The sequence below is a fragment of the Leptodactylus fuscus genome, chromosome 9 (genome assembly GCF_031893055.1).
Source record: "Leptodactylus fuscus isolate aLepFus1 chromosome 9, aLepFus1.hap2, whole genome shotgun sequence".
In the NCBI taxonomy this organism is placed as follows: Eukaryota; Metazoa; Chordata; class Amphibia; order Anura; family Leptodactylidae; genus Leptodactylus; species Leptodactylus fuscus.
Window position 1 is genome coordinate 76,587,513 of NC_134273.1, and position 20,185 is coordinate 76,607,697.

Genomic DNA, 20,185 nt, shown 5'->3' on the forward strand with positions numbered 1-20,185 from the left:
CAGATGTTAATTGTTAACCCTTTAAGGACCTAACATGGTTGCTATTTTATGTTCTTTATATTATGTGTTTTTTAAACTAAAAGATTTTTTAACTTTTTTTTTTTTTTACAATTTTTTCCTGTATTACAAGGGAACTTGAACCTGGGATCTCTGACCCCCAATGCAATGTATCATAATACATCATAGTCTCATTATGTGTAATGGGGATAGGCAGTCAAGAGGTTGTTGCTCGGCATGGCAATACTTTGGACCAAATGGTAAGTGGGGGGGGTCCCAACTCTTGTTGTGTAGCCACTGTGAATGGAAAAGTGGCCACGTGTCTGCTGGGCTATTTACACAACTCCCATAGAAATACTGTAAATGGGGAAAGCCATGCATGCAATGTCACCGCTCCATCCACAATGGTCATGAGAGTCGACAGTTCCTGTTCTCCATATTAGTTGGATCCTTGAAGTGAAACATTCACAGGTTATGCCTTATATATCCACAATGGGATTACACCTTTAAAGAGGACCTTTCACCTTCTAGTGCATATGCGGTGTAATACACCGCTAGAAAGCCGACAGCGCACTGTTGGCTTTCCCGTTCTGTGCCTCCGGTGAAGAGCTATCGGTGCTGGTACTGTAACTCTTCACTGTCAGAAGGCCATTTCTGACAGTCAGTCAAGAACACCCTTCCTCACAGTAGCGCCGATTTCCTTACTCCTGATTGTACTTGTCCATAGACTAGTACTGGGGGGGGGGCATTCCTCACCGCTACCGGCACCGATAGCTCTTCACCGGGGGCACAGGTTGGGAAAGCCGGGAATTCAGCGCACTGTTGGCTTTCTAGCAGTGTATTACGCCACATGTGCCCCAGAGGGCAAAAGGTCCTCTTTAACCTACTAAAATTCTGACTGTCTGAACCGTTCCATTGTTTCTGATACTGCATTGTACCATTCCATTGTTCTAAATACTTAATACGGTACTTAATAAAAAACGTATGACTGGCAATAAGCCTGTCACCTCTGCCAGATCAGTCCTCTCTGCGCCAAGCTGATGAGATGCAAATACATCGAAACAGCTGTCCTTGGCTGAGAGACTGTATCTGGTAAAATCCCAACATCATTGCAAACAAAGGCCTCTGAGAAGGTCGGCATGATGTTAAAGGGAGCGCCCTCTATTGGATTGTTTGACTGAGACTCTGTCTTCCTAATTACATCATGGAAGACAGACTTGCACATTCTCAGTCAGTGCCCTCTATTGGTGTGCATACTTGAGGCACTGGCTTCCTAATTACACCCTGGAAGTCAGATTTGCATATTCTTCCCATGTTCCTTTGCACAGTGGAGTGCTGATGGCTTAATAAGCCTCCACACACCTAAATGGTGGTTCTCTCCCTATGGAGTGACAATATCCCCTCAACCCTGTCTATTCCAGTATCATTTATCTTACCGTAGAGAGGCAATCTAGCCATGTATATGAGTTGACATGTTAGTGCTATGTATAGAAAGGTTTATTTCAGACAGGTTAATTGACTTCCTATGAAATTAATTGGTATCCCATCACGTTGGCTCTTGTGTGTTTTTATAACTCTTGCTGGGGAAATTAAGTTGTCACCCCCACTGGTGCATGTAATGAATATCCTCCATGTACACTGGTGCCTAATGGAAGAGACAACTAAGGGAATAGGATGGTGTCAGCCACACAAAAAATCTACAAAAATAGAGGGAATAAGAGGATAAAAATTTAAAGATTTCGAAGGCTAAAGACAAATATCTGCATCAGACCAAGTGATGATCTGCCCGATTTTTCCTAAGTATAGTACACAAGCCTACAAAGCCTTTGTACACACTCGCAACATTGTAGCTCTGGTCATGTCGGTGGATATGAAATTTCATGAATTGGAAGATGAAAGCGTTGCGAGGCTACAATTCCCAACGATAAGAAGTATGAAAGGTAATGACGGAGAATAAAAGCCAAGGTTATTGACAAGTTCAGTCCCATAGTGTTCAAAGAAAAAAAAGTTCTAATCTCGGAGCATTCATGATGGTCAGTATTATATGGAGAGAAATTGGATCCTGAAGAATAAAGGAGACCATGAAAAGAATGGACCGAGAAATTGAAAAATACATCTTTGCTGAAAATCAAAATCTGATGGATAAAGCGACTTAAAATTGGGTTCCCTTTTTCATCAGCAGTGGGGGGATTTGTTTTCCACCAAAAATGGATCCAAGGGAACAATAAGAACTTAGTATAATGCACCACATGGGAAGGGTTGCATTGCTTGCTCTACTGGGGGGTATTTTTTGGATAAGGTTTAATGTGCTCTAATGCTAAGGGAAAGGAAGCACAAGCTGTTCCTATAGTTATGGGCACTTGCTTTTCGAGTGTGGTAAGTCAGGTCATTGACACCTGATGAATAGGGTTGAGCGATCGGGATCGGAAAAGATCGGATCCCGATCGGCGATCAAGTAAATTTCATGATCGCAATTGGGTTCCGATCCCACCTAAAATAGATCAGGAACAGAATTCTGTTCGCTCAACTTACCTGCACAGATCTGCTGCCGCTGTCACTGCCCGTTCTTCTAGGTCTGGTTCTCTCTCATTTACAGGCCTTCAGAGTGCTGTGCGCCCCCGCCTACCAGGTTATTATTACAGACCTAGGAAGAAGGCGAGGCTTGTAGCTTAGGAGAGTGTGGGCAGGTACTGGGAGGGAAGATGTGAGTGATGCCCCACCTACTCCCAGCATCAGTAACACTAACCTGGGAGACAGGGATGCGCACGGCACTCTGCAGGCCTGTAAATGAGAGAGAACCAGACCTAGAAGAATGGGGAGCGACAGCAGCAGCTGATCTGTGCAGGTAAGTGGACACCAGTGGGGACTAAGTAGCTGGGGGATTTTTTAATCACTACATAGAGAAAAATAAAATGTAATTTGTTGCAAAATTCTAAAACCACGAGAGCTATGAAGGTAGCCATAAGTCACAGAGCTCTCCTCAAGCAGAGCTGACGGGATCATTGGCGCCAAATACACGCTCATAATATGGAGTCCCAGCGAGCTGCTGAGATGCCGGAACAATCATAGGCACAGCATGAGGAATGAGTTCAGCAGTAGGATAGCTTGAGAGCTGCTGAAACGCCGGAGCAGGCAAACCATCAACAGCAGCAATTTGCTGAATATAGGCGGATCATCGACACCAACAACAGGCTAGTAGTAGTATATGGTTTATATTCTTTATACTGTATTGTATATCCGCGCTAGCTTTTAGGTATAATGATATGGCTATATTATATGCTGTTATTCTGTTTTGTAGTATTATCTGATTTATTTTCTTTATATTAGATGTCGTCTTTATTACCACAACACATAAACAAGCCCCATTCCTTCTCGCCTCTAAACAAGCAGCCCAAACAAACAATTAATGTAAACTCATTTGGGTTGTTATTACAGAAGCAGTTAAATAACCACATAATTTGGTCCCCTGAGTAATATACTATGCGGAGCTTCCTACACTCACTTCTAAGGATGATGAACTTATCTTGAAGGTGAAACGTTCTCCTACAATCTCTATATTTGTATAACACAATAAAACAGAAAAAAAAAAAAACTAATTTGCTAAAAATAATTAAAAGAACACAACTCCTCCCTCCCCCCAAATATTAAAACCTACTCCATACAGACCTACAGGACTTTGTTTGTTCTGATGGACCTGCATTGGATTTAGGTTTAACTATTACCAGCCATAAGTGATCTCCTATGAGGTTGTCAGCAATGTAATGCAAAGCTATATTAGGTAATATAATGCTGCAGCAGAGCCCCCATGTGCACCCTGCATGGAGAAGAGGGGAAGAGAGCACCCTGCAGAATCCTATACACTCACCGGCCACTTTATTAGGTACACCATGCTAGTAACGGGTTGGACCCCCTTTTGCCTTCAGAACTGCCTCAATTCTTCGTGGCATAGATTCAACAAGGTGCTGGAAGCATTCCTCAGAGATTTTGGTCCATATTGACATGATGGCATCACACAGTTGCCGCAGATTTGTCGGCTGCACATCCATGATGCGAATCTCCTGTTCCACCACATCCCAAAGATGCTCTATTGGATTGAGATCTGGTGACTGTAGAGGCCATTGGAGTACAGTGAACTCATTGTCATGTTCAAGAAACCAGTCTGAGATGATTCCAGCTTTATGACATGGCATTGCGTTATCCTGCTGAAAGTAGCCATCAGATGTTGGGTACATTGTGGTCATAAAGGGATGGACATGGTCAGCAACAATACTCAGGTAGGCTTTGCCGTTGCAACGATGCTCAATTGGTACCAAGGGGCACAAAGAGTGCCAAGAAAATATTCCCCACACCATGACACCACCACCACCAGCCTGAACCGTTGATACAAGGCAGGATGGATCCATGCTTTCATGTTGTTGACGCCAAATTCTGACCCTACCATCCGAATGTTGCAGCAGAAATCGAGACTCATCAGACCAGGCAACGTTTTTCCAATCTTCAATTGTCCAATTTCGATGAGCTTGTGCAAATTGTAGCCTCAGTTTCCTGTTCTTAGCTGAAAGGAGTGGCACCCGGTGTGGTCTTCTGCTGCTGTAGCCCATCTGCCTCAAAGTTCGACGTACTGTGCGTTCAGAGATGCTCTTCTGGCTACCTTGGTTGTAACGGGTGGCTATTTGAGTCACTGTTGCCTTTCTATCAGCTCGAACCAGTCTGGCCATTCTCCTCTGACCTCTGGCATCAACAACGCATTTCCGCCCACAGAACTGCCGCTCACTGGATGTTTTTTTTTTTTCGGACCATTCTCTGTAAACCCTAGAGATGGTTGTGCGTGAAAATCCCAGTAGATCAGCAGTTTCTGAAATACTCAGACCAGCCCTTCTGGCACCAACAACCATGCCACGTTCAAAGGCACTCAAATCACCTTTCTTCCCCATACTGATGCTCGGTTTGAACTGCAGGAGATTCTCTTGACCATGTCTACATGCCTAAATGCACTGAGTTGCCGCCATGTGATTGGCTGATTAGAAATTAAGTGTTAACGAGCAGTTGGACAGGTGTACCTAATAAAGTGGCCGGTGAGTGTATATCACAGAGCTCAGCTTCTCTCCTCCATCCTATAACCCTATATATCACAGAGCTCAGCTTCTCTCCTCTATCATATAACCCTATATATCACAGAGCTCAGCTTCTCTCCTCTATCATATAACCCTATATATCACAGAGCTCAGCTTCTCACCTCTATCATATAACCCTATATATCACAGAGTTCAGCTTCTCTCCTCTATCATATAACCTATATATCAGAGCTCAGCTTCTCTCCTCTATCCTATAACCTATATATCACAGAGCTCAGCTTCTCTCCTCTATCCTATAACCCTATATATCACAAAACTCAGCTTCTCTCCTTTATCATATAACTCTATATATCACACACTCAGCTTCTCTCCTTCTATCATATAACCTTATATATCACAGAGCTCAGCTTCTCTCCTCTATCATGTAATTCTATATATCACACACTCAGCTTCTCTCCTTCTATCATATAACCCTATATATCACAGAGCTCAGCTTCTCTCCTCTATCCTATAACCCTATATATCACAGAGCTCAGCTTCTCTCCTCTATCATATAACCCTATATATCACAGAGCTCAGCTTCTCTCCTCTATCATATAACCCTATATATCACAGAGCTCAGCTTCTCTCCTCTATCCTATAACCCTATATATCACAGAGCTCAGCTTCTCTCCTCTATCCTATAACCTATATATCACAGAGCTCAGCTTCTCACCTCTATCATATAACCCTATATATCACAGAGCTCAGCTTCTCTCCTCTGTCATATAACCCTATATATCACAGAGCTCAGCTTCTCTCCTCTATCATATAACCCTATATATCACAGAGCTCAGCTTCTCTCCTCTATCCTATAACCCTATATATCACAGAGCTCAGCTTCTCTCCTCTATCCTATAACCTATATATCACAGAGCTCAGCTTCTCACCTCTATCATATAACCCTATATATCACAGAGCTCAGCTTCTCTCCTCTATCATATAACCCTATATATCACAGAGCTCAGCTTCTCTCCTCTATCCTATAACCCTATATATCACAGAGCTCAGCTTCTCTCCTCTATCATATAACCCTATATATCACAGAGCTCAGCTTCTCTCCTCTATCATATAACCTATATATATATCACAGAGCTCAGCTTCTCTCCTCTATCCTATAACCCTATATATCACAGAGCTCAGCTCCTCTCCTCTACTCTATCTTATTTGGCTATATGATAAGACAGCAGAAATCACCTGGCAGGTTTTCAAGAATAGGGAGTGTGTTGCAGATGGAGCGATTACCTTCCTACATCTAAACATGACCCCCAAAAGCATAAAAACATTTTTTGGTCAATATAACCAAAGCAATAGACTTGACCCATATATTGTCTGGGTGACTCGGGTGACTCTTACAGATCAGGTTGCCTTATTAATACGATGCTGATTCTGCTCTTCTGTCATTGGCTTCATCATATGGCAAAAAGGGGGCAACAAAATAAATAAAACATGCACAAAATATCCGTCTTCCTGCTTCTTTATATATTATTTAGCAGAAGACAGGGCTTTGTAATATTTTATTTATATCCCAGTTGAGGCTATAGTGACCTTAATCGGGATTCCAGAACAATAGACTAAAATTAAGAATTATCCTACAGCCGAGAAAAGAGGAATCCGATTAATCAGAATCATTAGAATTTGGATCAATTCTTCCTCCCGTAGAAATATCTGCAGTCTGCAGGGACGATTCTGCATCATGGAACCAAATTAGCAGTTTAAAGGCAAATATGGATATAGAGATGAAAGTCAAAAGAGGTCTTAATGATGCCTGTATCATCCTAAAACCTCGGGGTAATCTCTTCCTTTTGTTCGGCTCAGTGCTAACATCTGGAGCTGAATTTTCTGTTTCGTGCAGAAAAACAAACAACACCGCAGTATGGGAGTCTGCTCGGATTATCTGCGTAGAAGTCTGCACGCGAGAAATCTGCATCAGGTCTTTAACGGAGGATTTATACATCCATTATTGATTCCAGGGGACGGAGGTGCAGACAACTTTGCATAGAAAGGTAACAGCGATGCACCAGTGTATAGCCAGCCTCCTACATCTGAGGTTAAAGGGAATGTGTCGTCCGAAAATGACCTATTTAAACGTGTTTTTTAAAGAATTGTTGATGATATTTTAAATAATATTGCATGCCGCTATCTATATTGAAAAAAAAAAGAAAGTCCTGCAATTTTAACTCTGGTGACTAAGCCTAATAATGACCTACCACTTACCAATTTTGTAGAGGTTTTCCTCATTTAGATCAGAAATAGGATTGCAATAGAAGATAACACCTCTGTAGATAACACCACTGACCCATCATTATATCCACTACTGTCCATAGATGACGTATCCGCCTCTTGCAAGAAAACACTCCCATAGACCTCAATGGGTGGGCTCCAAACTATTACTGAAAGGGGCGAGCCAGATGCAAAGGCCACATAGGGTCACATTTTTACCTATCGATGATACATATGAAATATAGAGGGGTTAGTCTATTCCACCCACTGTGTAAGCCACAGCAACAAAACCTGCCCCTTACCCATTCCACAGCAACCAAGCCCCTTCAGGTCAGTACTCCATTACCAGTACATGTATTGCAAACTGCACATAAAGGGTTAACAATAGCATGTTATATTATGAATGTAGAGTAGTTTATCTATAGCATCCTGACCTGAAATAATCATATATTAACCCTTCATGGTAAGTTTTCCTCTCGGCGATCACTCATTATACAAGGTAACAAGGCCGGCTCCTTTCATCGTGCGTGTGAATCCATCTGACTTCTAATGTGTCCCCGAGGATGCCGTACCTCCAGCTATTTTTGGTATCCTGGGTCTGTCAGTCCCTGACAAGCAGTGAATCTCTGTGCCTAGAGGCTGATGGTCTATTTACTGAAGGCTAATGGATGGCCCAGATATCAAGCCCATGGTAACCCAAAGATACAGATCATATAGAGGTTGTATCATCCTTAATATACCCAGGAACCAATATTTTTTTTATAAAATCTACCTCAACAAAAACCACAAATTTTAGTCTTAAATTTCTGATATATAACGTGAAATAGGGCAAGAATTGGAAAATGCAGAACGCCTTGTCAGCACCATGTTAAAAAGCAGGAAGAACTGAGCAGAGTGAAATACAATGTGTACAAGTTGAAGCCTCTAGCACCACCTCTTGGAAGGTGCCTTACAAGTATCTTATGTGACTCTTTAACATGTCTTGCACCATAACTATAATGTAAACCAAGTCAGATACTCATCTGCAGACAACTCAATGTAAGACCCTTTAACAGGCCTTGCAATATGAATAGGATCCAAGACAAGCCAGCTGTTTGCCGCACTCTGTGCAGAACGGAGTGTATGGATTTGTTTTCCTCTCAATACACTGAAGGACCTTTCCTATATCTCAATGCCTCGCAGAATTACTAGGATGTAAACCAAACTCATCTGCAGACAGCTCAATGGCCGACCCTTTAACAGGACTTGCAACATTACTAGGATATAAGCCAAAGCAGTCAGCTGCAGATACCTCAATGCCCGACCCTTTAACAGACCTTGCAACTTGACTAGGATGTAAGCCAACCCAGTAATCTGCAGACAGCTGAATGGCCGACCCTTTAACAGGACTTGCAAGATTACTAGGATGTAAGCCAAACAAGTCAGCTGCAGACAGCTCAATGCCCGACCCTTTAACAGACCTTGCAACTGGACTAGGATATAAGCCAAACCGACCCTATAACAGGACTTGCATCATGTGTAGGTTATAAACCAAACCAGACACTCATCTGCAGACAGCTGTTTCGGGCGCTTGTCCCCCATCCATGTAGAGTGGAGTTCTTGGTTTTACTTCCCTCTCAAAATGCAGTCAATAGCTGAGATAGGTCTCTGGTTTGGCCAATAATTGGATGAGCAGTCATTTCCTTTGTATACTACTGTATCAGGGACCTGGGAACTGTCAGAGTACTGTTAGGTATTAGGATTGCACCCAGGTAGCTCCATGATGATGTCCCTGAGAGCCCTGGAATATTACGAAAGATTTAATTACTGTTCCAATCGATCTACGCCCATAATCTGAGACCCAGGTAACCCATTATCGGTCCCCGTTTAGACTAAGGCTGCTCAAGTACACGATTCCCTGGCATTGGCGGCTAAAGCGCTCCTCTGGTGTGAATAGCCGGGTTATTTATATCTCTAAGAGCAATTAAACTATTCAGCGCAACATAAAGATGTAATGTAAGAAAATAAGCCGCAGCTTTCCCTCCTCGGCAGTAATGTACCATGTAGAGACAACACAATGTCATTATTGACAATGGCCGTGTACTAAGCAGTTTTGGCCTCATTTCCTTCCAGACAATGAAGACGTGCAAGTTTACTGACGGCTGCATTGCTTTACTTGAGATCTGAGCTGACATAAAAAATTGAAGAGACCCGACGAGACAAGAAGCATCTCTCAGAATCATACACGGCTCCGTACCTGGCACGCGTTGTAGAGAAGTTGGTGCTCAAACTTCTTAATCCCCAAGATTTGTTGAAACATTTCATACAGTTGTTCCTTGCTGAGAATCAGCTCGGAGGCCGCGCTCGCCGTCATCCTGGCTTGTTGCTTGCGGGGATCTTCTTCTCCACGGTAAATGGCGTCGAATTTAGCCATCCAGGAACTCAGAACAGTCTCCTTGCTGAGGCCGTCAATCTCGGGAAGACTTCTCACTCTCTTTTCTATGTGTTTTTTGAAGACCTCACGAGAGTCATTGGCAGAACAACCTCCGCTCTGCACCATTCTGGCCACACGGTCACTTTTTAAGAATACCTAAAAATAAATGGATAAAAATTAGTCCCGGGAAGAAGTTTTTTGTAGTTTAACCTGCTCTAGTGCATAATGTGTGAACGGATTTAGGGATTGTGGTATAAAAATGAAGACGTGGGCTGTTGTTAAGTTCCTATCCGATAAGTCAAGGCTCGACCCTTTAACAGGTCTTACACCTTGACTAGGATGAAGCCTAAAACGCATCTGCAGACGGCTGTTTTGGGATCATGTCTCTCCCATACTGGAACTCACAGTGCCAGAAGTGGAGAAGCTCACATGACCAATAAGACTATTCATTGACCCCCGCAGTCATCGATAAGGAAATGGTGATGTATATGATTGTCATCATCACTCAGAGAAAAATATGCAAATCTTTCTTCCATGATGTAATTAGGAAGTCAGGTGCCTCAGTGTTGCAACCCAATAGAGGGCGCTCACTGGAATGTGCAAGCCTGTCTTCCCTGATGTAATTAGGAACACAGAATCTCAGTGATATGGCCCAATAAAGGCACCTGACTTCCTAATTACATCATGGAAGACAGATTTGCATATTCTTCCCATGGTCCCTTGCAAAGTGGAGTGCTAAAGGCTTAATAAGTCTCCACACACCTATATGGTGGTCTCTCCCTAAAGAGTGACGATATCCCTTTAACCCTGTCTAAGCCTCTCACCTCTACCAGGTTAGTCTTCTCTACACTGGGCTGACGAGATGCAATAACATTGAAACGGCTGTCCTCGGTTGAGAGATTATACCTGGTAATAATCCCAGCATCATTGCAAAACAAAGACCTCTTGGAAGGTCGAGCATGATGTTAAAGGGAGCAGCCTTTATTGGGCCATATCACTGAGATTCTGTCTTCCTAATTACATCAGGGAAGACAGGCTTGCACATTCCAGTGAGCGCCCTCTATTGGTTTGCAACACTGAGGCACCTGACTTCCTAATTACATCATGGAAGACAGATTTGCATATTCTTCCCATGGTCCCTTGCAAAGTGGAGTTCTAAAGGCTTAATAAGTCTCCACACACCTATATGGTGGTCTCTCCCTAAGGAGTGACGATATCCCCTTAATCATCACTCAGAGACATTGATTAGTCTCAGTAGTTACGTACGCCTCTCCGCTTCTGACATAATGACTTCCTACAAGGGGTCTGGATCAGGACAACGGAATGCTGGAGACAAGCCAGTTTGCTTTTTGTTTGTTTGCTTTACATGCACCCTGGCTGTCCCTGTTATTCCTCTAAATCCTGTGCAACCCCTTTAAGACCAGGGCTGTGAAGTTGAATTTTTCAGGGTGGAATTGGATCAATTGGAGGTGGAGTCAGAGTTAGTAGATTTACAACTCCAGCCATCAAAATAATAATATATAATTGCATCATTTTGCAATAGTAAATCTGTTATTATTTTTATATTTCAGCCATTACATGAGCTGGAGTCGAAGTCAGAAGTTTAGCATACACCGTATAGTAGCGGCGCTTGGTAATACAACTCAACCCCATTATTTTGAATGAGACTGAACTTCAGCATGGTCATTTGACCTATGGACATGATGTCACTGGCCTGAGAAAAGGAAGATAGTCCAGGACAGCGCCTTTAAGTATGCCATTCTTGAAAATTATAAATTGGAGAAAATATTAGATAATAGTCACATGACTGAGCTGAGACTCGACCCTATGAGTGCTGGATCTGTGCATCACTTCAATGGATCCATTCCCATCACTCCACCACACGGTCAAGGAACTCAGTTATCTGAATAAACCCTTATGGTACGTTTTCAGACGTCATCGGGTGACCTTCCTCCATGATTGTTGAGCTGCTAACAAGTAATGATTTTCACTCTGATGAGTCTCTGTTTCTTCCTGTATTACACAGTTGGATTTTCATCTGAATGGTACTATGTAATACCACCTTTTCCCTGTAGTGGCCGCTGCAGGGTAAGGAGCACCCCTGAGACCAGCAACAATCAGATGATCTCCTTACCAAATCTCTTATTAAAGGGGGAGAAAACAACCCCTTTAATAGTAACCATAACACATTCCATTGGAAGTTCCATAAGGACGGATAAAATGAAGACATTCCGACACTTTCTTTCGCACCACGCAGGACTGCCAATGTATTTACACACAGGTGAGTGCGTCTTACAGATGGCTTCCTCGCAGTTTTTACTGCAATTGCTCTTATGGAGATCCATGGGTTTCCATGTATCTCAGTAAGTATTCGCAGCAACGTCTGATGAGTATAAAAGGAAGCGGCGGTGAGGTGGAACAGCGGGAGGAAGACAACATCAAACATCTAAGAACAGTTTCCTAGCAATGCTGTGACCATCAGCCGCTACTACAGCACGCATATAACCTTTACATGTACAATCCCCTCTCTATTATTCATATGAAGCCCAAAGACTAGTTAACATTTACAGAGAGCGGATAATGACACGGCAATAGATGTTTTTTCCCGGTACTGACGTCTGTCCAAAAATTGTATAATTATAGAAATTAAGCCGTAGGTTGGGGAATTACTTAATTAGCATCTCTCTAATATTCTGACAGTACTGAAGTAGACGGTGAATTCAGCTGCAGATCATCCCTGAGAAAGACAGGAGAGTCAGTCTGAAATAAAGCCTTGGCGGACCCATCCCCCACCACGAGAGATGTGAATTGGGGTTTATTGAGTCTTATGAGGCCCATCTATGTGACTTAGACCTGATGTCAGTAAGCTGCCTATAAGTTCACACGGGGGGCGGTACAGCAGATTTTGGCACCAAGAGTGACGCGGGGAGCCGCATCACTCTCGGGTCAAAACCCGCCTGCCACGACTGTCGCGGCTTTCGACAGTCGTGGCTTCCCCCTCCAGAGCAGGCTCAAATGAATGGGCCAACCCCGGAGGTTGCTGCCGCCAGGCGGACACTGCGGCTCAGTGAGCCGCGGAAACCGCCTGAAGAAAGGGCAGCCTGCTTCTGTTTTCCTGCCGCTCACGGAAAAAAGTAGCCTGGCGGTCTACGTAGACCACCATTGTGAGGGGGCGGATTATGACGTGGATTACGCGCCATAATCCACCCCCTTATTGTCCGTGTGAACGAGCCCTAATAGGTAAAACTTACAAAACATATAAATTAAAAGATTGTCAATTATATTTATTATAATTTATAATATTTTTTATATTTATATACTTTTATAATATTTTTTATATTTATATAATTGCATATTTTTTATAGTTATATAATGTTATAATATTTTTATATCTACAGTATATCATTTTATATTTTTTTGATATCTATATCATTTTATATATTTTTGATATCTATATCATTTTATAATATTTTTATTTTTATATCATTTTATATTTTTTAATATCTATATAATTTTATAATTTTTTTATATTATACAATGTTATATTTTTTATATTTATATCATTTTATAATATTTATATATTTTTTTTATATTTTCTAAAGATAACAATTTTTACACTGACGCCAGCAAAGTAGGCTGACATTTTCTGTTGTCTGCAGCTCACTTCTCATCTTTGCTGTGTAGACTGTGACAGGGTCAGCAGAGTCATCTCATTAGTATTAGAGGATGGGGCAGCAGTGTCATCGCATTTTCATCGGTAGGTGGAGAATTTAACCTTTCCATGACCAGAAGTGTTTTAGATCTTGATGAACAAAACTTCATGTTTTGGAAATTTGCCTTCTAAGGGTCATGTTTGGATAGTTGTATTAGTTTTCTCGTTGTATTCATATATAGTTCTGTGCAAAAAGTTTTAGGCAGGTGTGGAAAATGGCTGAAAAGTAAGAATGCCTTCAGACATAGAAGGGTTAATACTTTATTTTTGTCGATTAGCAAAATGCAAAGTGAATGAAGAAAAGAGAACTGCAGATCCCATCAAAATTAAGTGTGACCTTTGCCCTTTCAATTCTTCTTCATATAGTTGAAAACAGTTTTTTGAGAACTAAATACAGATTTTCTTGCTTGCTCCAATCCATCTGTCTCTTCATGTCATCCCAGACAGACTGGAAGATGTTGTGGTCAGGGCTCTGCAGGGGCCGGATCATCATTTCTAGGACTCCTCCTCCGAAGTGCAAACGTCACACCAAATATTGATGGGATTTACATAATTGAAAAAAAATAAACTATTAACCCTTCTATGTCTGGAAACAATTTTGCATTGTTACTTGCAGCCAGGTCTGGACATCCTCATGCCCTTGCAGGGTTCCAGCAGCACATCCGTAACTATGTCTGAAACACTCATTCTCTGGTCTGGATGCTGCCGTTGGTGCCTGGACCAATCAGGTCCTGATGATGACACTGGAACCAAAGGTTGTCAGATACATCCAGACGTGGACGCTCTATGCAGCAGAAGTTCTGCAATCATCAGGGGTTAATATATGGCAGTTCTGCAAACTGCAACACTACTCGCTCCAATGGAGAGGGTAAAATCAGGTGCTGCCTGGTAGGCTGTGGATCCAGTAGGTGGCGCTACCGCCTGCGACTGTTAGTATGAGGCACCACCAATCTAATTCTAGTCTCAACAACTGACAATCGCTGGAGGTCTAGATCAGGCAGAACCGTAGTGATAAAATAAAGTGCAATAAACACAAATTCTCCATCTTACCTCATAGTAACTCTGCACGGCGTTCATGAATGCTTCATCTGCCACAATCTGAGTCTCGCCATTAAAGAAGGCCTGGAAGCGATCCTTCACCGTCTGGAGCTGCTGTTTACTGATCTGTGAAAGACATGAGATATCGCCAGTCATTATACAGACCACAGTTATCAAGATGTCCATAGAGATGACTGATACGTAGACTGCATAAAAAACCCTACACAATAACAATGCATTGCATTTACACAGATCCCCAATGTCATATCAGGCATGGAAAATGGGATTTACCAAAATTGTACCAGCGGTCTGGATGCTCCACATGGCAACCACAATGTACCAATAGGCTGAGAGTCTAGCCTAAGAGCTCCATCTAATGGATTCATCCACAATAATAGATTTTTATATTATTTTGCATCATTTCCCGTTAAAAATTGGAAGGAATAGCGCCACCCTTGTATACAGGCCATCTCTGGTATTGCAGTGGAGTCTATTAACATGAAAGTAGATGGGCTGTGTTACCAGGCCATGGACAGGAGTGGTGCTGTTTTTGGAAAGGAGTCTCAGATAGCAACATCATTGCTGCACATTACTTGGCCCCATTCAAATAGGGGGTCACTTGCCCCCCAGGCCCTTTTGAAGGCGCAATGGTCACACGTCTGCTCTGCCACTTTATTCACAGTCAATGGAACTAGTCGTGTATTGCTTTATCACTGCCAGTCCTATAGAGATTGAATGGCGCGGCTTAGCGCATGCGCGATCATTGCTTCTTTTAAATACAGGACTCACATTGTCACGTCCCAGGAGAAGGACCCCCAGTGCTCAGCGTCTCAGTTGTGATTGTGGGACAACCCCTTTAAAAGAGGTCAGGCCACGAAGCCTATTTGCGCTTTATCAATAGCTGATCGGTGGGGGGTCTGACTGCTGATCCTGAGAACAGGGACACATCCCCACGCCCATCCACTTCACTAGGAGCCCCGAAGTACAGCACTTGATTAGTGCCCCCATTAAAGTAGAGGGGTGCCCTGTCATCATGCCTGCATTCACAATGGAGGACCCCCACCCCCTTTTCTGTTCTCGGGATCGTCAGGAAGAGACATGCACCCTCCCCTTTAAGCTTGGGAAATTATAGAGTTAAGATTTCCAAAACCTGCAGCATTGTGTTAACACTTTCCTCTCCAAGCTTCCATACCGCGGGGTCGCTTCTGCTCCACGGACGCGGTCATTGGCGGCTTAAAGTATAGGAGAGTGACATTGATTCATTAGGCGTTAATTACACGACGGCGTGGAAGGTGCGGCGTCACTGACACATCCACTTTAAACAGTTTTGTTCTTTTTTTTCCCCATTTAGCATTTAGATGACAAAATTCTTTTTAAAAAAATTCCGGCATGAAGTATTCATGAGATTGCGAGCGGCGGCGGCATTCAGCGCATTTTGTTTATGTAGATTATCTCTCTTTATTTACAGCACCTGGTACCTTCTTTTATGAAACATAAGATCGGTGACCACACAAAGGCATAGAAAGCGAGTTCCCAGCCGCGAGCCGCACTATTTCATACCCGAGGCACAAAAATTCCAACTATTCTGCAATCCGCGTAAATGTGCATTCATTACCTTCACTTAAAGAGACCCGTAAATACCGAAAATAGTCATCCAAGGAGCTCGGGAAATCGTGCGTTTCGTATTAAAGCACGGGAACCTGATGAACATTACAGCCTAAGTCTGCCTTCATAAAAAATCGTATCGTGTGTATGCAGCTCCTATGCAGATCTATGTGTCGCCAAGGTTACAGACTACAAACAAGCCCTGTGACGTCTGTTTCTATGGCTTTGGGTCACTCTAATTCCTCTGCCCTCTCTCATTGCTGACCACAAGAGGGTAGAACAGGGGTCCTCAAACTATATGGCCGTCGAAGACATTTTTCCGGTACGCCGCATCATCGCCTGAATTGCGCACTATTGGGGTGAGCGATTAGTGAGTGATTGCTGATTTCAGTTGTATGCTCATACAGATGAAAGCAGGGAGTGTAGACCGCGGTCTGCACCACCGCGGCCTCCACTGACTGCAGAGTGTGACCTCCGCGCCAATGCAGGTACGATGACATAAGTCGTCAGCTCCTGTAGTCAGATGGAGGAGGACGCCCAGTGGCTCTTCATGGGTAAGTATAATACTGTGTGTAGGGGGGAGGTGAGTGCTGAAGACTATATAATACTGAGTGGGGGGGCGTACTGTGAAGCATATAATACTGTGGGGGGCGTACTGTGGAGCATATAATACTGTGTGGGGGGTGTACTGAGGAGCAGATAATACTGTGTGGGGGGTGTGCTGAGCATATAATACAGTGGTGGAGTGTACTGAGGAGCAGATAATACTGTGTGTGGGGTGTACTGAGGAGCAGATAATACTGTGTGTGGGGTGTACTGAGGAGCAGATAATACTGTGTGGGGGGTGTGCTGAGCATATAATACTGTGGTGGAGTGTACTGAGGAGCAGATAATACTGTGTGTGGGGTGTACTGAGGAGCAGATAATACTGTGTGTGGGGTGTACTGAGGAGCAGATAATACTGTGTGTGGGGTGTACTGAGGAGCAGATAATACTGTGTGGGGGGTGTACTGAGGAGCATATAATACTGTGGGGTGGTGTACTGAAGAGCATATAATACTGTGTTGGGGTGTACTGAGCATATAATACTGTGTGTGGGGTGTACTGAGGAGCAGATAATACTGTGTGGGGTGTACTGAGGAGCAATTAATACTGTGGGGGGGTGTACTGAGCATATAATACTGTGTGGGGGGTGTACTGAGGAGCATATAATACTGTGGGGTGGTGTACTGAAGAGCATATAATACTGTGTTGGGGTGTACTGAGGAGCATATAATACTGTGTGGGGGGTGTACTGAGGAGCAGATAATACTGTGGGGGGGTGTACTGAGGAGCAGATAATACTGTGTGGGGTGTACTGAGGAGCAGATAATACTGTGTGGGGGGTGTGCTGAGCATATAATACAGTGGTGGAGTGTACTGAGGAGCAGATAATACTGTGTGTGGGGTGTACTGAGGAGCAGATAATACTGTGTGTGGGGTGTACTGAGGAGCAGATAATACTGTGTGGGGGGTGTGCTGAGCATATAATACTGTGGTGGAGTGTACTGAGGAGCAGATAATACTGTGTGTGGGGTGTACTGAGGAGCAGATAATACTGTGTGTGGGGTGTACTGAGGAGCAGATAATACTGTGTGTGGGGTGTACTGAGGAGCAGATAATACTGTGTGGGGGGTGTACTGAGGAGCATATAATACTGTGGGGTGGTGTACTGAAGAGCATATAATACTGTGTTGGGGTGTACTGAGCATATAATACTGTGTGTGGGGTGTACTGAGGAGCAGATAATACTGTGTGGGGTGTACTGAGGAGCAATTAATACTGTGGGGGGGTGTACTGAGCATATAATACTGTGTGGGGGGTGTACTGAGGAGCATATAATACTGTGGGGTGGTGTACTGAAGAGCATATAATACTGTGTTGGGGTGTACTGAGGAGCATATAATACTGTGTGGGGGGTGTACTGAGGAGCAGATAATACTGTGGGGGGGTGTACTGAGGAGCAGATAATACTGTGTGGGGTGTACTGAGGAGCAGATAATACTGTGGGGGGGTGTACTGAGGAGCAGATAATACTGTGTGGGGTGTACTGAGGAGCAGATAATACTGTGGGGGGTGTACTGAGGAGCAGATAATACTGTGTGGGGTGTACTGAGGAGCAGATAATACTGTGGGGGGGTGTACTGAGGAGCAGATAATACTGTGTGGGGGGTACTGAGGAGCAGATAATACTGTGTGGGGTGTACTGAGGAGCATATAATACTGTGAGGGGTGTACTGAGGAGCAGATAATACTGTGTGGGGTGTACTGAGGAGCAGATAATACTGTGTGGGGTGTACTGAGGAGCATATAATACTGTGAGGGGTGTACTGAGGAGCAGATAATACTGTGTGGGGTGTACTGAGGAGCATATAATACTGTGAGGGGTGTACTGAGGAGCAGATAATACTGTGTGGGGTGTACTGAGGAGCAGATAATACTGTGTGGGGTGTACTGAGGAGCATATAATACTGTGAGGGGTGTACTGAGGAGCAGATAATACTGTGTGGGGTGTACTGAGGAGCATATAATACTGTGAGGGGTGTACTGAGGAGCAGATAATACTGTGTGGGGTGTACTGAGGAGCATATAATACTGTGAGGGGTGTACTGAGGAGCAGATAATACTGTGTGGGGTGTACTGAGGAGCAGATAATACTGTGTGGGGTGTACTGAGGAGCATATAATACTGTGAGGGGTGTACTGAGGAGCAGATAATACTGTGTGGGGTGTACTGAGGAGCAGATAATACTGTGGGGGGTGTACTGAGGAGCATATAATAATGTGTGTGGGGGGGGAGGTGTGCGCTGAAGACCATACAATACTGTGGGGGAGTCTGCAGTGGAGTATATAATACTGTGGGGGAGCTACTGTGGAGCGTATAATCTTAACATTTTTTTAAACTATATTTCCACCCTTCAATGGTCTGAGGGACAGTGAGGACCTCTGGGTTAGAATATAGGTCAGGAGGATTAGTAGGGAAAGGGATGACGATAATGATCAGACTACAAATGGTTTGTTTGTAGTCTGTAACCATGAAGACCCAGATCTCAAAACAGAATAATGTGATATCTAGATTAACCATATCTTAGCAGAGAGAGATTAAGAGGGGGTTGGATTCTCAAACATTAAAGCCATGATACACTTGATTTTATGTCTTCAAGGTCCTGTTTGTAAATTTTATAGGGAGTCTGTCAATTCCAAAAAATTTTCCCAAACCAGTTATAGTTCCACAAGTAGAAAAATACGTTTGTGGCCACAAAGAAATGGCAGTACAGAAGTAATAACTAAGTCCGCCAGGGCTGCTTTTTGCTTTTGGGGTCCCTTTGGGGGTGACCTTTTTAAGTGTTAAAGAATCGCTTGAATGTGATATCTATAGCTAAACTCACAGCCCTAGTCCTCTGTGAGTAAAGGGTTAATCCTGTATTGTACAGGTAGCGGTGACTTCACGTTCCCATCCCCTCCTTGTATAGTATTTTACTTCCCAAAAAAAACCTCAATTTGCCCCTTAAACTTCTAAAGGAATTTAATTTCCGATCCGAAAACTTGACCCAAGCCGCAGAGAAATTGAAAAGCGCACGTGACGGGTTACTACGGGGAACAATTGAATCCATATCGCGAGCGGAGATAGGAAGCTTAATGTCGGGTGATTAAACATTGTCCAAAGTTGGGATTTTTTTCACCATTTTTGAGCCTGTGCTTTGTCTTGAATAGTCTCCTTATCAGGCCTGACTGGCTCCTGAAGAACATTTCCATAAATTGCTTCATTTAAGAAACGGGTCGCCATAGGAGCGACAAAATCTTCACCTTTTCCTGCTGAAAATCCTTTTCTGTAATGATTTGTCCTTTAGCTGCCGTCACATTTCCTCATTTCCATTTTAGACGAACACTTACAATTAAATCCTCAGCACATTATCTGAAAAGTGGGAATCAAATACATTAAATCTAATGAGGTGGAAGCGGAAAATGTCTCATTTCATTTCTGAGTAATAAATCACCGCGTTTGTCAAAGGTTTACTTGGGGAATACGTCAGTTTATGGGACT

The 20,185-nt window shown here is 43.4% G+C and overlaps 1 protein-coding gene across 10 annotated transcripts in view; it reads right to left on the bottom strand.

Moving 5' to 3' along the window:
* The window catches only part of CADPS (calcium dependent secretion activator), a 306,702-nt gene that overhangs the window by 208,899 nt on the left and 77,618 nt on the right, over positions 1-20,185 (bottom strand). For all 10 annotated transcript variants that reach the window (XM_075287333.1, XM_075287332.1, XM_075287331.1 and 7 more), the window contains exons 2-3: positions 14,510-14,623; positions 9,571-9,903 (exon numbers count right to left, since the gene is read on the bottom strand). In XM_075287333.1, the coding sequence (XP_075143434.1) occupies positions 9,571-9,903; positions 14,510-14,623 (447 nt within the window). The remainder of the gene's footprint in view (positions 1-9,570; positions 9,904-14,509; positions 14,624-20,185) is intronic.